The 17,039-nt window shown below is 36.1% G+C and overlaps 1 protein-coding gene across 3 annotated transcripts in view; it reads right to left on the bottom strand.

Annotated features, from left to right (window-relative positions):
* The window catches only part of FSTL5 (follistatin-like 5), a 306,883-nt gene that overhangs the window by 46,642 nt on the left and 243,202 nt on the right, over positions 1 to 17,039 (bottom strand). For 2 of the 3 annotated variants that reach the window (XM_010586080.1, XM_010586081.1), the window contains exon 10: positions 2,418 to 2,444. The exons of the other annotated variant lie outside the window; for it this stretch is intronic. In XM_010586080.1, coding sequence (XP_010584382.1) covers positions 2,418 to 2,444 — 27 coding nt within the window. The remainder of the gene's footprint in view (positions 1 to 2,417; positions 2,445 to 17,039) is intronic. 3 annotated transcript variants of the gene reach the window in all.

Raw genomic sequence — 17,039 nt, 5'->3', positions numbered from 1 at the left:
TGTCTAGATAGTAATGTTCACCAAATTGTTCTTCAAAATCAGTGAAGGAGACACAGTAAGAAATGTCATTCTTCCATTTCAATACTGCGTTAAGGAAGTCAATTCATATAAGTGTTGTGGTTTAATCCTAGCCAGCAACTAAGCACCAGGACAATAAGAAACCTTTGATCCAATGAAATAATCCCCCCTTCCAAGTTATTATGACCCCAAAACAATTCCTTTGAGTATGTGTCTACAAATATCTGTACAAATATCTAATCACTTGGGCAAGCTACTTGTCACAACTACAGGAGCTATTCCTCTAAAGACATCTGACCTAATTTTGCAACCCTCCCCCCACCAAACCAGAAACAACCCAGCGTATTTATAATGGTGCCAGAAGCAACAATAAATGCAAACATATTTGCTTCATTTAGACTGAATCTATATTTAAAACTGGCTAACACTGATTTGAAAGAAATGGTGGTGGGTTGGGTTGGGTTTTTTTGCATATAGATTAATATATTGATATATTTATGCATGTGTATATATTGTATTATTATTGTAATACAAATTAATGCAGCTTCAAAATCCTTTCAGATTTTCTGACACATACTCTTTTTACACTTACACAAGCAAGAGTTGTGATAAGGCTTTTGTGTACCCCATATGCATTGCGGTCACTAAAGCCTGTCTACGGTTTCACGATCTTAATTGTCCTACTAATCACCCACCTCTCCTTTCCTATCTGTTAATACTTAGATAACAGAAAATGACAGAGCACGCATGGCCCAGAGAAGTTAGTGGTGATGCTTATTGGCACCTTCAGGGTATTGGTCTCTTGTAAATGAACTCCAACCTTGCAACCAGTAACAATATTTGTTGGAAACACAGGGATTGGCCAATGAGAAACACAGGTGAGATCAAGAAAGTTTGCTCTAGAAAATGATATTGTCTCTTCACATTGTCATTCTCTACTTTAAATTGCTTTCTGTTTAGTTTCACAACAGTCACCGAGAAATTTGAATGTCTTTACCATAAGCACTCTGGTAAGCTACTGTTTTTAATTGGTCTTTATTGTCACAGAATTTAAGTTTTCCTAAGTACTTTCTAACCACTGAAAGCAACACAGGACTTGATTGAAAAGACAAACCTCTAAAAAAACAAGGGGGTACCAATCATGCTTTCAGTTTTATTCAAGATAAAACACAAGTGATACCTTCCCAATAAGCAGTGAGAATACCATATGTTTGAAAACTTTGATGTTAGAATCTTATTGTGCATCAGTTTAATTGTTAACAATGGAATTGTATGAAACTCTGAACACATCATTTGTACTCTGCAAGGCCAATACAGCAGAAGGATCACAGCTGAGCTCCACTATAATCAGGGAACTGATTGTTTATACCAGCTAAGCAACTGGCAAAACAAGAATATAAAAAAATAAAACTAGTTCATATTTGTAAACACACTGGGAAATACCAAAGGTTACTATGTAATTAGGCAAATGAAATATCAATTTTTTGAATCTTTAAATTAATTTAAAATAAATCTTTAAGAAACATGCAGAAATACCATTTGCAGCATCAATTCATAGCAAAGCCTGATCCACTTATAGTATCAATCTTCCAATGGAAATAATTGAAACATTTCCTATTCCTGAAATACATTAATTCCTGAATTGCAACTTTAAATTAAGAACAGGCTACTTAGAGCAACGAAACGAGAGCTCATGACAACACTTCAATTATGATATTTTTCTGCAAAATGCTTTTTGAGATTATTTCATATATATGAAAAGTAATACCTAACTTTGTCAGTAAAATATACTTTCCATGCTTTCTATGTTATTAACACCTGATACTGTCTGTATTTATATTTATCCTTCAGTTGGTCACAAACCACAAACCTCCATTCCCCCTCCCAACATTTATTTACAAACCCTTCCTCAGTATAAGAAGAAAATGCTTTGTCTCATTAAGCAAAAACAGGTACCTCAATTTTAATTAAACTGTTTAAGATTATAATTTTTTCAAATAAGAATGATTAATACAAAAAGATCAATCCCAACAGCATATAAACTGATTGGTTGGAAGCTTTATCATGTCAGCAAAGAAACAGAAGTTAAAGGTCTACATTTTAAATCCAAGCTTCTTTTTATATCCCTTTGAGTAACTGTTTGAAATTTTTGAACAGCTTATTTCCTTCTCTCTACCCAAAAGGAAAAGCAGTTCACAAAAGCATAAGCATTTAAAGGATTATTTTCCACTATAATTTTTCTTTAAATCAAATCCCTCAAATGTTGCAAGAGGGAAGGTAATTACTGTAACTGTAGTGTATGAACAACAGAAAAAAACCCAAACACCACACAGAAGGAACAACAGATGAGCATTTCATCGTAATACAGAAAATATGAAAAAAGCCATCTGTATTAGTACCTTGCTCTCGCCACAATATGTTTGCAACTGCAGCATGTAAGAGAGAGAAAGAACAGAAAACACAAATGAACAAGAAAAAAAATATGAAATGATATATCAGTTCTGAAATAATTATGATGCTTTAACCTCTGATTCATTAAAATACTTCTACAGGTAAATCAGTGCAAACAGTGAATTAACAATAAGAATAAATAAAGTTCTCTATGTCACGTGACAATTGTGATTAGCCAACATAATTATTGGAGCTGAAAGTAAACCCCATCACCCCCCATTACACCTCCCCTCCCCTCCCCATGTTAACTCCATTAGCCTTTATCAATAGTGCGTTTCATAACCCATTACAAAAAGCATTGGAGTTTGCATACACATTCATGACTTCTTTAAGCACTGGACTTTGAAGAGATTTATTTCAGGACATAGTTATGAGAGAAACATGTGAAACCAAAATGCATAGAAGATACTCTTCTGTATTGCTGTAACACAGCCATGCTACCGAAGTTGTCATGCTGTATAACGTTTGCCATTATCTTTGGAAGACCAAGACATGATAACCAGCTAAGTGTTTAAGTTGTTTTTAACATGAGAACATAAGTTGTATTTGGCCGTCTTGTTTACAATTGGATTTTAGACCTTTGAGATCAATGAAAACTAATTATCCTAATATTGCCCTTTCTGCCTGGGGAGAATAAAAAGAAAGCAAATATAATTTTGCAAATTTTAAATATTTAGAGCTCAGCATGCCATGGAATAAATTGTTTAAAACACCATTGCTGAAAAACAAAGTGTTTTGTAAAGTAATAAGCTTAAGAAATAGAGAAAAATTTAAAGGAAAGGAATACACCACAGAGAACATGTATATGTCACACACAGATATAATGAAATTGTGATGTTCATTGAAACACAGTGTTGCAAAAGCTAAAAACATTAATGTGCTTTAAAAAATGTTTGGAAAAAGTAATGGAAGACACACTATTATAAATGATGTTGGTACACAGAAGTTCCTCAGCTGCTGACTACTCAAGGTTGAGAGTAGAAACAGGAACAACTATCACTCCAGAAAAGTCCCAATGATTTTCCCAAGCATCTTTTACTGGGCACTGCTGAAGACAGGACCAAGATGGGCTTTTTGCCTCATGCAGTGTAGCATTTCTCTTGTTCTTGAGCTCTGAAAGAATATACAGAGACCCAGATATGTAGAAGGGGCCTTGGAAACAGTGTCAATCTACTTTCTGACAAGCTCATGATTCAGAGGCTTAGGATAATAGAGCTACTGGGCTTTTCTTTTTTCTCTCCCTGTCCTCTACTAGTTTTGGCTCCTGATTTTTTTTCACAAATTGTCTCGACTGAGCTACCTCATTATATGACCTTACACGCAGTATTTAAACTGTCTCATTCAATTATCCCTTGATAAAATGAAGGTGGTGATTACTTTTTACCTTTAGTGCTTTGAAGTGGGCAAATGAGAGATCCCCATATAAGCAGAAAGTAGCAGTAACACTGTTGAAGTGATACTGAATACTAGAATAAAAAGCAGAACATCAGTTCAGCTTTCAAACATGCTCAGTCTGTGTTTTATTATCTTTAAACCAGCTTAATTCTCCGGACTATTATGTGTGCATTGTTTTCAAATACCATCCTTGCCTTTCCTTTAATATTTGAACTGTTAGGATCCAATAAACTGCCAAAAGCCAAGACTAGTAGAGTGTGCCATCTTGTCACTTACTCAGGCTGAGTAGTAAGCCTTTACATCAGGAGGCAGAATTTCTGTTGGACTGCTGCTAAGGTCAAAATGGAGTCAACATGTTTCAAATTTATTTCTCAATCAACTGCCATTATACTTGCTGTTCTGATTTCAAGTTGTTACTTTCAGAAGAGACTAGCTTTGAAGGAAGTCTTGACTGTATTATCTGAGTGTGTATCCTCCAGACATCTAGCTGCTCTGAATGAAACTTCTTGGTGACTAAACTGCTAACACCAGTATGACTCTTAGATTTATATCCAGTGCTGACAGCACAAAACAGATTTGGTTTACTGTCTATTTCAGTGGCAGACATGAACAGAGTATTTAACACGTTTCTTCTAAATAACGTTTGGCTGCTTATGTTTAAACTATTTGATCATCCTCCTAAACTAGACCTATGATTATAAGTTGCAATCATGAGATGGAATATTAGTTTGATGTTTGATTGACAGCTATTACTTTTTATATAAAGACCTAATCAGTAGATCATCAGTACTGCAACTACAGAAAGAATGGACTGAAAGGTTTAAGAGATCTTAAAATATTTTAGTTTAGACAAGAACAAAAATGTGTTGATTTGTATAAAAAGAACATTTAAGTGAGAACCATATCTTTATGACTTCAGAACTACAGAATTTTTTTTTTTCATTGCAGGATGAAATCAACTGAAGTCTCCCCAAAGATATTCCATACCAAAAGAAGAAATTGGGACAATACAGTACTGTCCTTCCCATCAACTAAATACGCCACTTGCTTTGCGAGCACTATGCAGTCAAGTCTTCCTGTATAAAAGCTGACAACTTCAAAGAGGGAATGCTAAGGTGCTTATGTTTGTTTCCCTTTGTCAAAGTGTTAACATCAGTCATTGGTACTTTGACAGACAGGAGAAGGAAAGAAATAGCCCTGGGGAACGTCGCAGGTGACTGGCCTCTGCGTGGAATTGGTGGTACTGATCACAACTTTTGGGCCTAGCAGTTCAGCCAATTTTCAATTCACCCCACTGTCTGCGCACCCAGCCTGTACTTCATCAGTTTGTCTTTGCGGGTGTCACAGGAGACAGTGTCCAAAACATTCTTAAGGACAAGATAAACAATATTCACTCCTCCCCTCATACACCCTGCCAGTCACCAGATTGCAGAAGGCTGTCAGGTTTGCCAGGCATTATTTCCTCTCTGTAAATCCATGCTGACTGCTCCTAAACATCTTCTTGTCCTTCATGTTTTTGGGAATGGTTTCCATGGTTATTTGCTTTATCTCCTTCCCAGGGATCAAAGTGAGGCTGATAGGTCTATCATGTCTTGGATTCTCCTTCTTGCCCTTCTTGAACAGTGACACTGGCTTTCTTCCAGGCTGCATAAACATCCCTTGATCACCACGATCCTTCAAAGATTATTAAGACTGGCCTTGCAATGCCATGGGCCAGCTTGCCCAGGCATTTGTGGGTACATCTTATCCAGGCCCTTTGACCTGTAACTGTCCAGTTTGTTTAAAGGGTCTCTAATCTGATCCTATCCACCATGGGTAAGGCTTCCTTACCAGAGGAAGAATTCCTTCCCAGTCTTTTCCACTGGTGTCACATTGCTGGGGGTAGTTTTGCCAGTAAAGACTGACATGAAGACCTTCAGTACAACTTGGCCCCTTCCATGTCCTTTGTCACCAGGTCCCCTGCCCCCCTCAACAGGAGGCCCATATTTTCCCTAACCTTCTTTTTGCCGCTGATGTCCCTATGGAAGGCCATCTTTTTCCCTTCATGTCCCTCACCAGATTCAGCTCCAAGTGGGTTTTAGAACTTCTAACTTTATTCTTGCATGCCCAGACAGTGGCTCTATATTCAGATGACAGTTCTGTTTTTGTCTATGTCATCTTACATAGTCTTTGTTCTGTAATAAAGCAAATTAATTTCCCCAGGGCAACGTGGAGGGTTTTCTTTAAAATTAATTTTCTCTTCACATTGTGAGGAAAGAACGATGTAATATATGGCATTTGAGGTCCCATAAATTTAGCCATAAAGTTCTACTTTTTATCAGTCTTTTTTCTAGGGGTGATATGGGAAAGAAAACAGAAAGTAATAACAATTATTCAACTGTGTGGAACTACACAGCATCAAATGAAATGATTTAAGATGCTAAGTACAGAACACATTAATGTGTGTTAATGCAAAATGATACATATGGTTCTGAGCTTTGATCAAAAAAAAAGGAGGGGGGGGAATAAAAAGAGTGCTTTAAAAGCCCCACACTTATTAATTTTAAAATTAACAAATAGTTTGAAGAAAAATGAGACATTATTTAAGAGTGCAATATAAAATCATAAATAACAGCCATCACCTCACCTAATACAGATCAAGAAACCTCACTTACTTTTTTAATCAGTCCTATAAATTCTATTCAAGAAAGATGTCCAGTTTGACATAAAGACTGCAATGTTGGAACAAGTACATCTGTAGATAAAAAGTATGCTAAAGAACATATTGTTTACCTTCCTTTTTGGTTAAGCAAAAATTAACATCTTCAGCCACACCCTATACTCAATTCTCACACAATTATAAACTTCAAGATGTAAAAATACGTAATTATTGATAGATCTCAGTTCTGGTTTTAAGACAGAACACCACCATCTTCTCTTGTGCCGTATTTATAAAAAGAAGGGTATTCAGACAACATGCAGTTGTTAATAATATCAGGAGATGTACTGGCAGCCTTGCAGAAGACACTGTATTCAAGGAGTTAGTGAACTTTAGCAGGCTGTCTGCTACACTGGGCCTTGTACTTAGGGCTTGAGAAGCCTGTATGTTAGCATGGGTAACTGCTGCAAGGGTATATGCTGGAATGCCCATAATAGCCTGCGCTGCACACTGGTGGGTGTTATGACAGACATAGCATTGCAACCTGTCAGAAGATATATGGTTTTGTTTGTTACACAAGATAAAAGCCACCACAGTATGGGAGGGAGAGGCAACCTCTCCATGGGCAGGATCTGCACAGCATGCCATGCGAAAATCCATCTGGAGTTTACCTGATGCCACATGAATACAGGGTGCCCAGCATCTGAAGGGATGTAAAATTTACTTGCTACCTATATTCCTCTTTTTATTCTATCTTATTAAAGCAGCTATTTTATTACAACATTTGTTGTTGGGCCTTTTATACTGACATCCAAAAAGAACCCTGCACTGTACCTTCTCTCTGCTCCCCCCTCCCCTTTGAGTGCAGAACAGGGGAGAATCCATGTTTTCTTGAAAGAGAATTTCTTTCTTTATTTTTAAGCTCCATATTTACAGCTCCATAAAAATCGTTATTCATGGTCTTTACTTAGCTATTCTCTGCTTTTGTGCTCAGACCCAGCCTTTGATTATGAGTAGCTAACATAACATCTGAAAGCCTACTCTTCATCTTTGTTATTCATTTTCTTTGTTGGCTGAATGGCAATAGGTTGCACATTTTTCAGTAAACTCTGTCCTTAGTACTTCATGAAATTCTGCTCCAGACTAAGACTGTAACAGCAGTACAGATTCTTATCCCTTTTGGATGGAAACAACATCTGCAAAAATCCATGGTATTTCTGTTACTAAATGAACAAGAGGGTACTACAATGTCACTTTCCAAATAAATTCTGTATCCTACTCCTTATCACACTGGTAATAAATGTCATTACATTCACTTTTCTGTCTCAACAGCCAATGTCACAGCTTTCAACTATGTTAACTACAGCATTCTTCCTCCCTATTTTTCTTTTTTCCAAACATTTAAGGCTTAACAGTGGAAATAAAGTGTGCGTATATATATATATAAAAATATATAATTTTGTAAGATTGACATTCAGTGAGTTTGTAGATTAAATGCTTCCTCTTGGCCATATAATTAGTTGTTCACATTATCAGTAATCAACACACAATACTATATATATCCAGGGAAAAACAAGATCAGGGCAATAAGATTCAGAAAAGAAACTTGTTCTGAAGTACAATACTTCATTTTCTTCCAGAAACAGTTTTCCCTCTTCTATCACATGCTTCAGTGGTCATCATCCAAGAAAATGCTGAATGAGCTTTGAAAAGTTATTAACTTCTTCAAAATTTTTTTTAAATTAAAAACTGTCATTCTTTTGTACCTTTTTTATGCATGTGTGATTGACTAATCTGAAATTTTCCTTTCTTTTCTCCTGGCATTGCATATTATGAAAGCTAAATAAAATGTTTTCATAAAATGTTATTTTGTTGCACTGGCACTCAAACAAAATGGGTACCAATTAAAACCTTAAAATCTGAAAAAATTCCTAGCTTGCTGCACTAAGAGAACAATGCAGTTTAAAATAGCTTTAAGAAGAGGGAAAAACAGCAGAAAGACATCTTTCCTGCATTATATATTATTCCAAAAAGCAGGGGAGAAAGATACACTGATATCTTCTGAATGCAAATAATGATTGTTCATGAATATAGAACCACTGTTGTTAATTCCAGGTTTTGTCTCATCAAAACACAAGCTTTGTATTTCAAATTCTGTAAATATTTTACCTGAATTTCTATCAGAACATAACAGCTGATAAATAAAAATTAACAGTTTCATATCAGCTCATTGTGCTAGACTCTGCACCATCAGACAGGAAAACGCTGACCCTTTCCAAGCCTTCAATCCCATAATGGCAAGAGGTCACAAGCAGATGTAATAGAAAACAGGACAATGAGGAAGATGGAATAAGGTCATATGGCAAAAGTGTGGAACTCAACATTATTTTTCAGAATTGTCTCACCATAATCTGTTGAACTTTTAATTGCATAAAAAAGTAATTTCAAGATGTTTGAAGGGATGCTGTCTGCTTACTTCACTGACAGCCACCATCATTGTCAACTGCTCTGGTTAATCATATACACGGCATGAAGAGAAAGTGTCTGTTATCTTACTCTTTTTTCTCATATCTTTGCTGTATAAACACATGCCCTTATGTTACAGGGTAAATCTATACCATCATTACTGTCTAGTTACTGAGCCACACAAGTTTTTATTTATTATTTTTATTTAAAAAAAAAAAAAATAGTGCCAAAAGTGAAGACAAGGTTAAGGTGATTTACGTTTTGCTCAACTTCCACTATGAAGCAGAATTAAAGTTCCACTATCAAGCAGATTTAAAACATTTCTGAACATATCTGCTTTTAATTTTATTCTTATTTTACAAGAAATTCAGATTTGTTGGGTTTATATACAAATATAAATATATATAAACCTTAATTTATTTGTGAAGCAAACACTTTTTTTTTTCAAAGTTATCTATTGCTTGCTTCAACTATTTTTAAAGTAATTATGTCAATACAAATTCTATCAAAATGCCATTCTGTTCTTATGTGACATGCAGCTTAATTTCATTTCACGTTAGGTTAATACAATAACCAAATATCTATTTTTCTGAATATTAAACTATTATTTGTCAGTTAAAAGTCACAGTTGACATGTTACTTTTGGTCAAATATGACCATGTTAGCTTATTGTTCTTTTATTTATTTTCTATAAATCTTTATAATGAATCATGCTGAAGTCCTTTCCCACAGCATATTAACTCAATGCAGTCTACACTAGTGTCCTGGTTTCAGCTGGGATAGAGTTAACTGCCTTCCTAGTAGCTGGTACAGTGCTATGTTTTGAGTTCAGTATGTGAAGAATGTTGATAACACTGATGTTTTCAGTTGTTGCTCAGTAGTGTTTAGACTAGAGTCAAGGATTTTTCAGCTTCTCATGCCCAGCCAGGGCACCTGACCCAAACTGGCCAACAGTGTATTCCATACCATGGGACGTCCCATCTAGTTTAGGAACTGGGAAGGGGGGGCAGGGATTCGCCGCTGGGGGACTGGCTGGGTGTCGGTCGGCGGGTGGTGAGCAATTGCCCTGTGCATCATTTGTACATTCCAATCCTTTTATTACCACTGTTGTCATTTTATTAGTGTTATCATTATTAGTTTCTTCTTTTCTGTTCTATTAAACTGTTCTTATCTCAACCCACGAGTTTTACTTCTTTTCCCGATTTTCTCCCCCATCCCACTGGATGGGGGGGAGCGAGTGAGCAGCTGCGTGGTGCTTAGTTGCTGGCTGGGGTTAAACCACGACAACTAGTAGGAAGAAAAAATGGTTCATGAGCTGAATTTCTATCCTATACTTGGAAGTTTGAAATAAAGTCTGCCTATGATGCTGTCAACAAGCACAAACTTGTTTAGCTCTGCCATAAAATAAAATGCCAGTATAAATTATCTCTGAGAAAATTAGGTAAATAGGTACCAGTCAGTATAAGATGTGACAGGAAGATTCTATTAAAGTTGCATAAAGCCTTTCAGAGAGAATTTAGGCCATAAATCACAGTCAAAAGGCTTTTAGTCTCATTCCAAGTTCTAGATAGAGGAGATGCCTGGTTGCTTATGATGGCCATAAACCTGTCAAGTCAGTAGCATCCAGATCACATAATCTCTTGTTAGGTGATAGGACTATGACGTTACATAAAAAAGGCACAGTTAGAAATAGATCTACTTAATGGCATGAAACAAGTATATTATTTTTTAAATTTAGCCCCAAGACACAGTGTATGAGGTAGAAAATTTTTATCCTGCTTTGTGTGACAAGGTGAAAGAATCTGTAGGAGAAGTTGCTTTGCAATATATGACGATGTCATAGTGGGTGAACTGAGTAACACAAGAGTCTGTGACTGATGACCAAGAGTAAAAGCTACTAAATATTAAAGTATCATCAAGTACTGTCAAACTGGTCTTGAAAATGCCTTAATAGCATTACTTAATAACTTTCTATCATGACAGTTGTCTCCCCAAGGTGCATGCATATGTTTCAATAAAATTTAGAGAAATTCTCAGGAAGTCATATTAATCAATGGCAAACGAAACTGCATTTTATAAAATAAAGTTTTGGAAAACATTAAGAGAAATGCAAGTATTGTAAAAACCAGAAATTAAAATAAACAACAACAAACCCACAAAACTGTTTCACTTTAAAGGGAACAGCATGTGTTTTCATAATCTATGACTCTAGTTTGATAGGAATATGCTATGTTGAAACAGAAGAAACCAATGCAAAACTGGTGTACTTGTCAAAGTCATCGAGAAAGAAAAAAAAAAGAATTTTTAAAGCTATTTTACTTCAAAATATTTTACTAATAGCGAAGATAAGAATTTTAAGTATCTGAAAATCACCCCTGAAATATTCCCTTGTCTTTGATGATCAATCTTTTTTATTTTCCTGTTTTCTGTACTGTCAGATTTTCTTCTTTAGATCTGTAGATTATATTGATACAGTCTACTCCATTATTTCAATTTAAATCTTCCCATGCTAGTATAATTTTTGTTTCCTATCTTTTTTTAAGCTTACAAAATGGTTTATTGATACTCCTTAGCTATGCATCATATTCCATCTTCAACTAATGCTACTTTGACTAAAAATTAAAATTTGGACCAATTCCACTGGTCCTAATACTACCCAAGTGTAACCTAAATAAATAAATAGATCCCACAGATGGAAGTTGCCATTTCTTCTTCCTCTATTTGTGATTATTATTGTACTTTGTATCAACAAAAAAGGCAGTAACATCTTGCCCACTCCATTTTCTCATAAATATGTTGTCAAGATATACTGTCAAATTATCTTTGTTCTATATTTAAATTCTTCAGCTTCCAGACAGTGTTTCAACAAGAACAAGCTGATGATTTTGGTTTGCCTTATGGCTTCTAGAAGTTGGGTTAACCCAAATCTGTGTTTGTGACCGTCAAAGGTAGTCATCAACATAAAGCTGCAGTGGAGCTGTCAATTTGTGTGCTCATGCTTTAAAGGCTGCTAAATCCAGTAGTATGGAGGAGAAAGCTATCAGTTAATAAAAGATTTGAGAGTTCCTTAAAATGCAGCTGCATGTACTGCAAGCTGGAAAATGAAAAGCCACCTTTATCAGTTACTGCAGAGATGCTGGAGTGCTAGAATAAATATCCCATTTGCAAAAAGAGGGAAATAGCAGTCCTTAAGACAAGAACTAGCTTTAGTTACATTAACATCCCATTTTTGGGCTAACGGAAGACGTTCCAGCAGCATGATATTTCTTTACACTAATGCAGCGGAAAAGGCCCTGGAAATCATCACAAACGGTTGCTAAAGGTAGAAGAAAAGCATCGTGATACCAGAGCTACGCAAGGTTTAAGTTGTACTGATATGAACCAGATTTTTTTTTTAATGTTCCATTGACAATACTGTTCTATAAATATTTTTTTCTGTATTTGCACAGAAGCAGGATAATAATTGGAAACGGAGGCTGATTAAATACTTTCTACCTTACAAAGGAACAAAAAAGAGGGTAAATGATGTGTAGTCAAGACAAACATTTAAAATAACCAGATCCAAATGAAATACATAAAAATACTTGCTAAAAGTTGTTTTGGATGTTTGGTCTGGTGCTATTAGTTTTGAACAAATTTCAGAATATATCATAAAGTTCAAGAGGAGTAGCACTACATATGCCCCTAGTAGCTCCCCCACTCTTTGAAACTTAGTAACTCAAGTAGTTGTAGGCTAGTTAGACTGGGGTATATGTCACAGACAAAAGAATACACAACACCTGCACAGAATTAAATTCAGTAAGAAATGAAAGGATGAGAATATGATTATAGGTCAGCTAATATATTCTAATGGAAACTAGGTCTTTTCAAACAAACTTGATTATATTCTTTGATGCAATTAGAAGTTTTGTAATGTAAAAATTCATATAGATGTAACCCAGAATTTTGCTAAACATCTACTTTGTTAACACAGAATAGTCTGATTAAATATTAGAGTTATACAATAGCAGCAAAGTACATGTTAACTGAATTAACAGGTGTCAAACTGATTAATGTGAAAAAGTAGTTTTCATTGTTAAATCACTAGTAAAAGGAGAAGACAACAGTGCTGGAATGTGTCCAGAGCAATGGGTAGTGAGTCTTGTCTTAAGGATTTTCATCAATGATCTGTAAACAAACATAAAATCGTTTCCTAAGAAGTCTGCTATGGTAAGTAACAGAGTTTCAAAAAGTTGTTTGAATTACTTTGTTAAATACATCTCTAAAATAAATTACATTTTGATATAGTAAAATCCAAATTTAGACATCTAGGGAAATGTAATGCAGACTACATCTACACTGGGGGGCTGAGACAGGTGGAAAGGAGCAGGATTTGGAAAGCGAGGCCTGATAGGATATAGGGCATGTGGTAGATAAACATATAAACATAAACTTCTATTGCTGATACTAGTGGAAAAAAAAGACAAAGGATCAGTGGATGTGGAAGCAAAACATTACCAAATATGTATTTCTCTCTCCAGAATATTCAATAAACAAATAATAAATTTGCTCCTGCAAAGAGCAGTTCCCATTTTTTAAGAAAAACGTACCAAAACCAATTACAATCCTCAAGGCAAAAAGACTGAGCCCTACAGTAACTGTCTTATTATGAGAAACTTCTCTTTAGTGTCTATGAGAGAAAGTAATCAATATTTAATGATGGTATATTCATAGAGCAAGAATTCTTAAAAGGTCAATTTATTGGAAAAAAAAAACCAAAAAAGATAATCAAAGGAGGAAACGGAAGGAAAAACTGAGTTAAAAATGGAAACTAAGCATTATTCTATATTAGTGAAACTGATTAATTAGTAAAGCAAAATATCAAGAGAAATGAGGGATTCTCCAACTCTTTGTGTCTCTAACTCAGGCAGATGCACTTCTGGGAGGATACATTTCAGGCAAACAAAGCATTAGATCTGTACTGAGGCAGAACAGGATGCAATTCAATGTCTTGTGAAATGGAGAAAATAGATTAGAGTTAGATGAAATGGTTCCATCATGCTTAAATCTATGAATCCATGAAATATCTGTTCTGAAAAATCAAACTACATTGGAATGAAACTAAAACCAGATTTTAAACTGCTATTTGTATTACAAATGTGATTACACCAGAGGCTCCTTTCAATATAGCCTAGTTTTCTCAGGTATTATTAGAGGATCATGACAGTAGGGGACACTCTGCTGTCTTCAGTGAGATTTAGACCAGGTAGTAAACCCCAGAATGTTTTTACCAGTCACTGCAGGGGTTATCCAGCTATCACCCAGACCAGCTACCCCATTCTTGATGGCTTTAACTGCAAACTTCAGGGAAAATGGAATTCACAGCACAAAAAGAGCTTCCAGTCTCTAGAGAATTAAAACAGCACAGTTCTTGCATTCAGAAATATTTTAGATGCTACTGTTGTAGGAGCAGGATGTACAGATCTATTCACTGTACATTCTAAATGGCTCTTGTTGAGTATCAAAGTCACGACACTTTAAAATGAATGTTCTGAAAAGTTATGTAAGGAGCCAAAAAGAAGGCACAAGAAATACAGAGGTAATTAGAATTTTTGTTTTCCTTATGAATCTATGATGCTAATTAATACAGAAAAGATTAATATCTAGTGGGAAAAGCAAAGAAAATGTTTTACATTTGTATAAAATGTTGTAATGATCATAAGTAGTTTCCAGTTACAGCAGAACATTTTCATGAAACATTTACCATCAGTTTAAGTCCAAATTTTCTCAGATTAAAATACATCTTTTCCAACAGAGATTACTGTAAGAGACTGTGTTGGACTATGTTTGTCTCGACATTGCTGCTGCACAGTTACCGTTTGCTAGCCTCAACATCCTGTTGCTGTGGGCGAGTATGCGCTGAAGGAAACAAAATGTCCCTGAAGAAACCACCATATCCGCCTGAAGCTACCAAGCTGTGCTTGCCCATGAGCATGGTGAAGAAACCACCGTGAACACCTGGGCACACGCCCATGGAAGAACATGGGGCGGCACGTATGATAATGAGCTCCATGGAAATGGGTGGACTCTTTGGAGAAATCGTGGGGACCGGGACAATAAAAGAACTGCGTACTCCTCTCTCAAAAAACTGAAAAAGCAACTGAAAAGGGACTGCAGCACTTGGAACTGGGACTTTGGCTGGAACCTGGAACTTGGACCCTCCATCACCTGCATCAAGACCGAGTCAATGGGATGTTGCTGGCTTCGTGGTGGTGGTAACTAGTCTTGCTGCATCTCTTCCGTTTTCTTGCTTAGGTCTGCCTCTTTTTCCTTTCTTCTCCCCTCTGTCCTGTCGCTATTACCAGTTGTTATAGGAAATAAAACTTGTAAGGTTGTACGGCATCTGACCTTGTTTGTGTCTTAATCTCGCTCTTGGGATCATTTAAGAACCCTCCCCGATATTGGATCGGGACAATTACAAAATCTAAACATTCTGAGGCAAGGGCCCTGCTGGGAAGAAGAAGGGAGAACAAAGACCACATTTTAAAATCTATGCACACCAGGAAGAAAATTAACAAGAGAACTGGGCTTGTTCAGCCTGGAGAGGAGAAGGCTTTGGGAGCACCTAATAGCAACCTTCCAACACCTACACAGAAGTTCTCAGGAAGACAGTCAGGCTCTTCACAATGGGCTCTGCAGCAATTGGTATTGCTGGAAAAAGCTGACAGGCTTTCACATACCAAGCCCTTCTTCAGCTCTGATATAGAAGCAGCATGCTTCAAAGCCTGAAGAATTACTGAGAGTTTAATTAGTAAAAATTCATTTAGACTCTTTAATCAGGGAAACCAACTACTTTCTGTCAGAGATGGTAAAAATGCCACATGAACAACTAGATAAATAAATGTTATCAAAATTATCTCACAGTATAGACTGTTTCTACATATGAACCTTCTTTTGAATAATTTTTTTCATGTTTGCAGATTTTCCTTTATTATATATTTATACTCTAATATGCTGTCTTAATTGAAAAGGCAAGTAAAATAAAATGTTCCACTTACTAGAACAATAGAAAGTTCAGTCTTCTCAGATATGTCTCTTATTTGTTTTAATTGGTACTAGAAGTAGTGTTATTCTCCACATGGATTAAAAAGGAGCAGCAGTACAAGATGTACACTGCCGCTGTGTGATCACAGAAATCTAATGACAAGACATTAAACTGACTAGATACTCCTGGATGCAACTCCACATCTTATAGAGGATTATTATGCAGGTTTTAAGAGGTCATTTTGCCCTTGTGTTCCTATTCCTTTTTTCTGCCTTCCCTTTTTCCTCCCATTCTTTCTCCTTCAGTGTTTAAGTGTTCTCATTAACCTGTCCTCTTTCACCTGCTGCTGCCTGTGTCCTCCCTTTCTTCCTCACATTATTGGCCTCTTCCATTGTCCCTCTCCCCAGGTCTCTTTCACTTCATCAATTTACTCAGTCTTATTCCTCCATACCTACCTTTCCTTCAATGCTACTTGAGGACCACTCAAGGAGCCAAGAAGAGCACAAGAAGAAAGTTATCCTTACTTTCACATACACAAAAGCCCACGCAGCAAAGAAAAAGCAGTTACATTGAAAATCTACTCTGTTCTGGAAGTCCTAAAGCCTGGGTCTAAGTGTGAATGGCATCTTCAGAACTCTACCAAACTCCCAAGAAGTGTCCACTCACTATGTAAATCATTGACTGCTTGGCGATTTTTACTGTGTCAAACCCCAGAGAAATTATTTTTGTTGCAGTATGCTATAGTGATAATTTAATTCCTCTCACCTGAGACAATGCCAAAATGAAAGCATATTTTCAGAAGTTTTATTTTTAGTGCACACTGAAAAAGGCTGACGTGGTAAGAACAGGCCAAACTATTCTTGAGACTGACTTCCACTACTAAAAATTTTACCTATGTGTGACAGAGCAATGGTTTAGTGTTCAGTGCTAGCATCTACTGAACAGACCTGGATGACAAAGCACTTTTACTGTAATTTCCATTCACTTGGATCTTAAATTACCATCTTGATGATAAATCATTATCATTAAAGTATATTGACTTTTCTT

This window comes from Haliaeetus leucocephalus, unplaced genomic scaffold (assembly GCF_000737465.1).
Source record: "Haliaeetus leucocephalus isolate CR32 unplaced genomic scaffold, Haliaeetus_leucocephalus-4.0 Scaffold140, whole genome shotgun sequence".
In the NCBI taxonomy this organism is placed as follows: domain Eukaryota; kingdom Metazoa; phylum Chordata; class Aves; order Accipitriformes; family Accipitridae; genus Haliaeetus; species Haliaeetus leucocephalus.
This window is presented reverse-complemented; position numbering and strand designations above follow the sequence as displayed.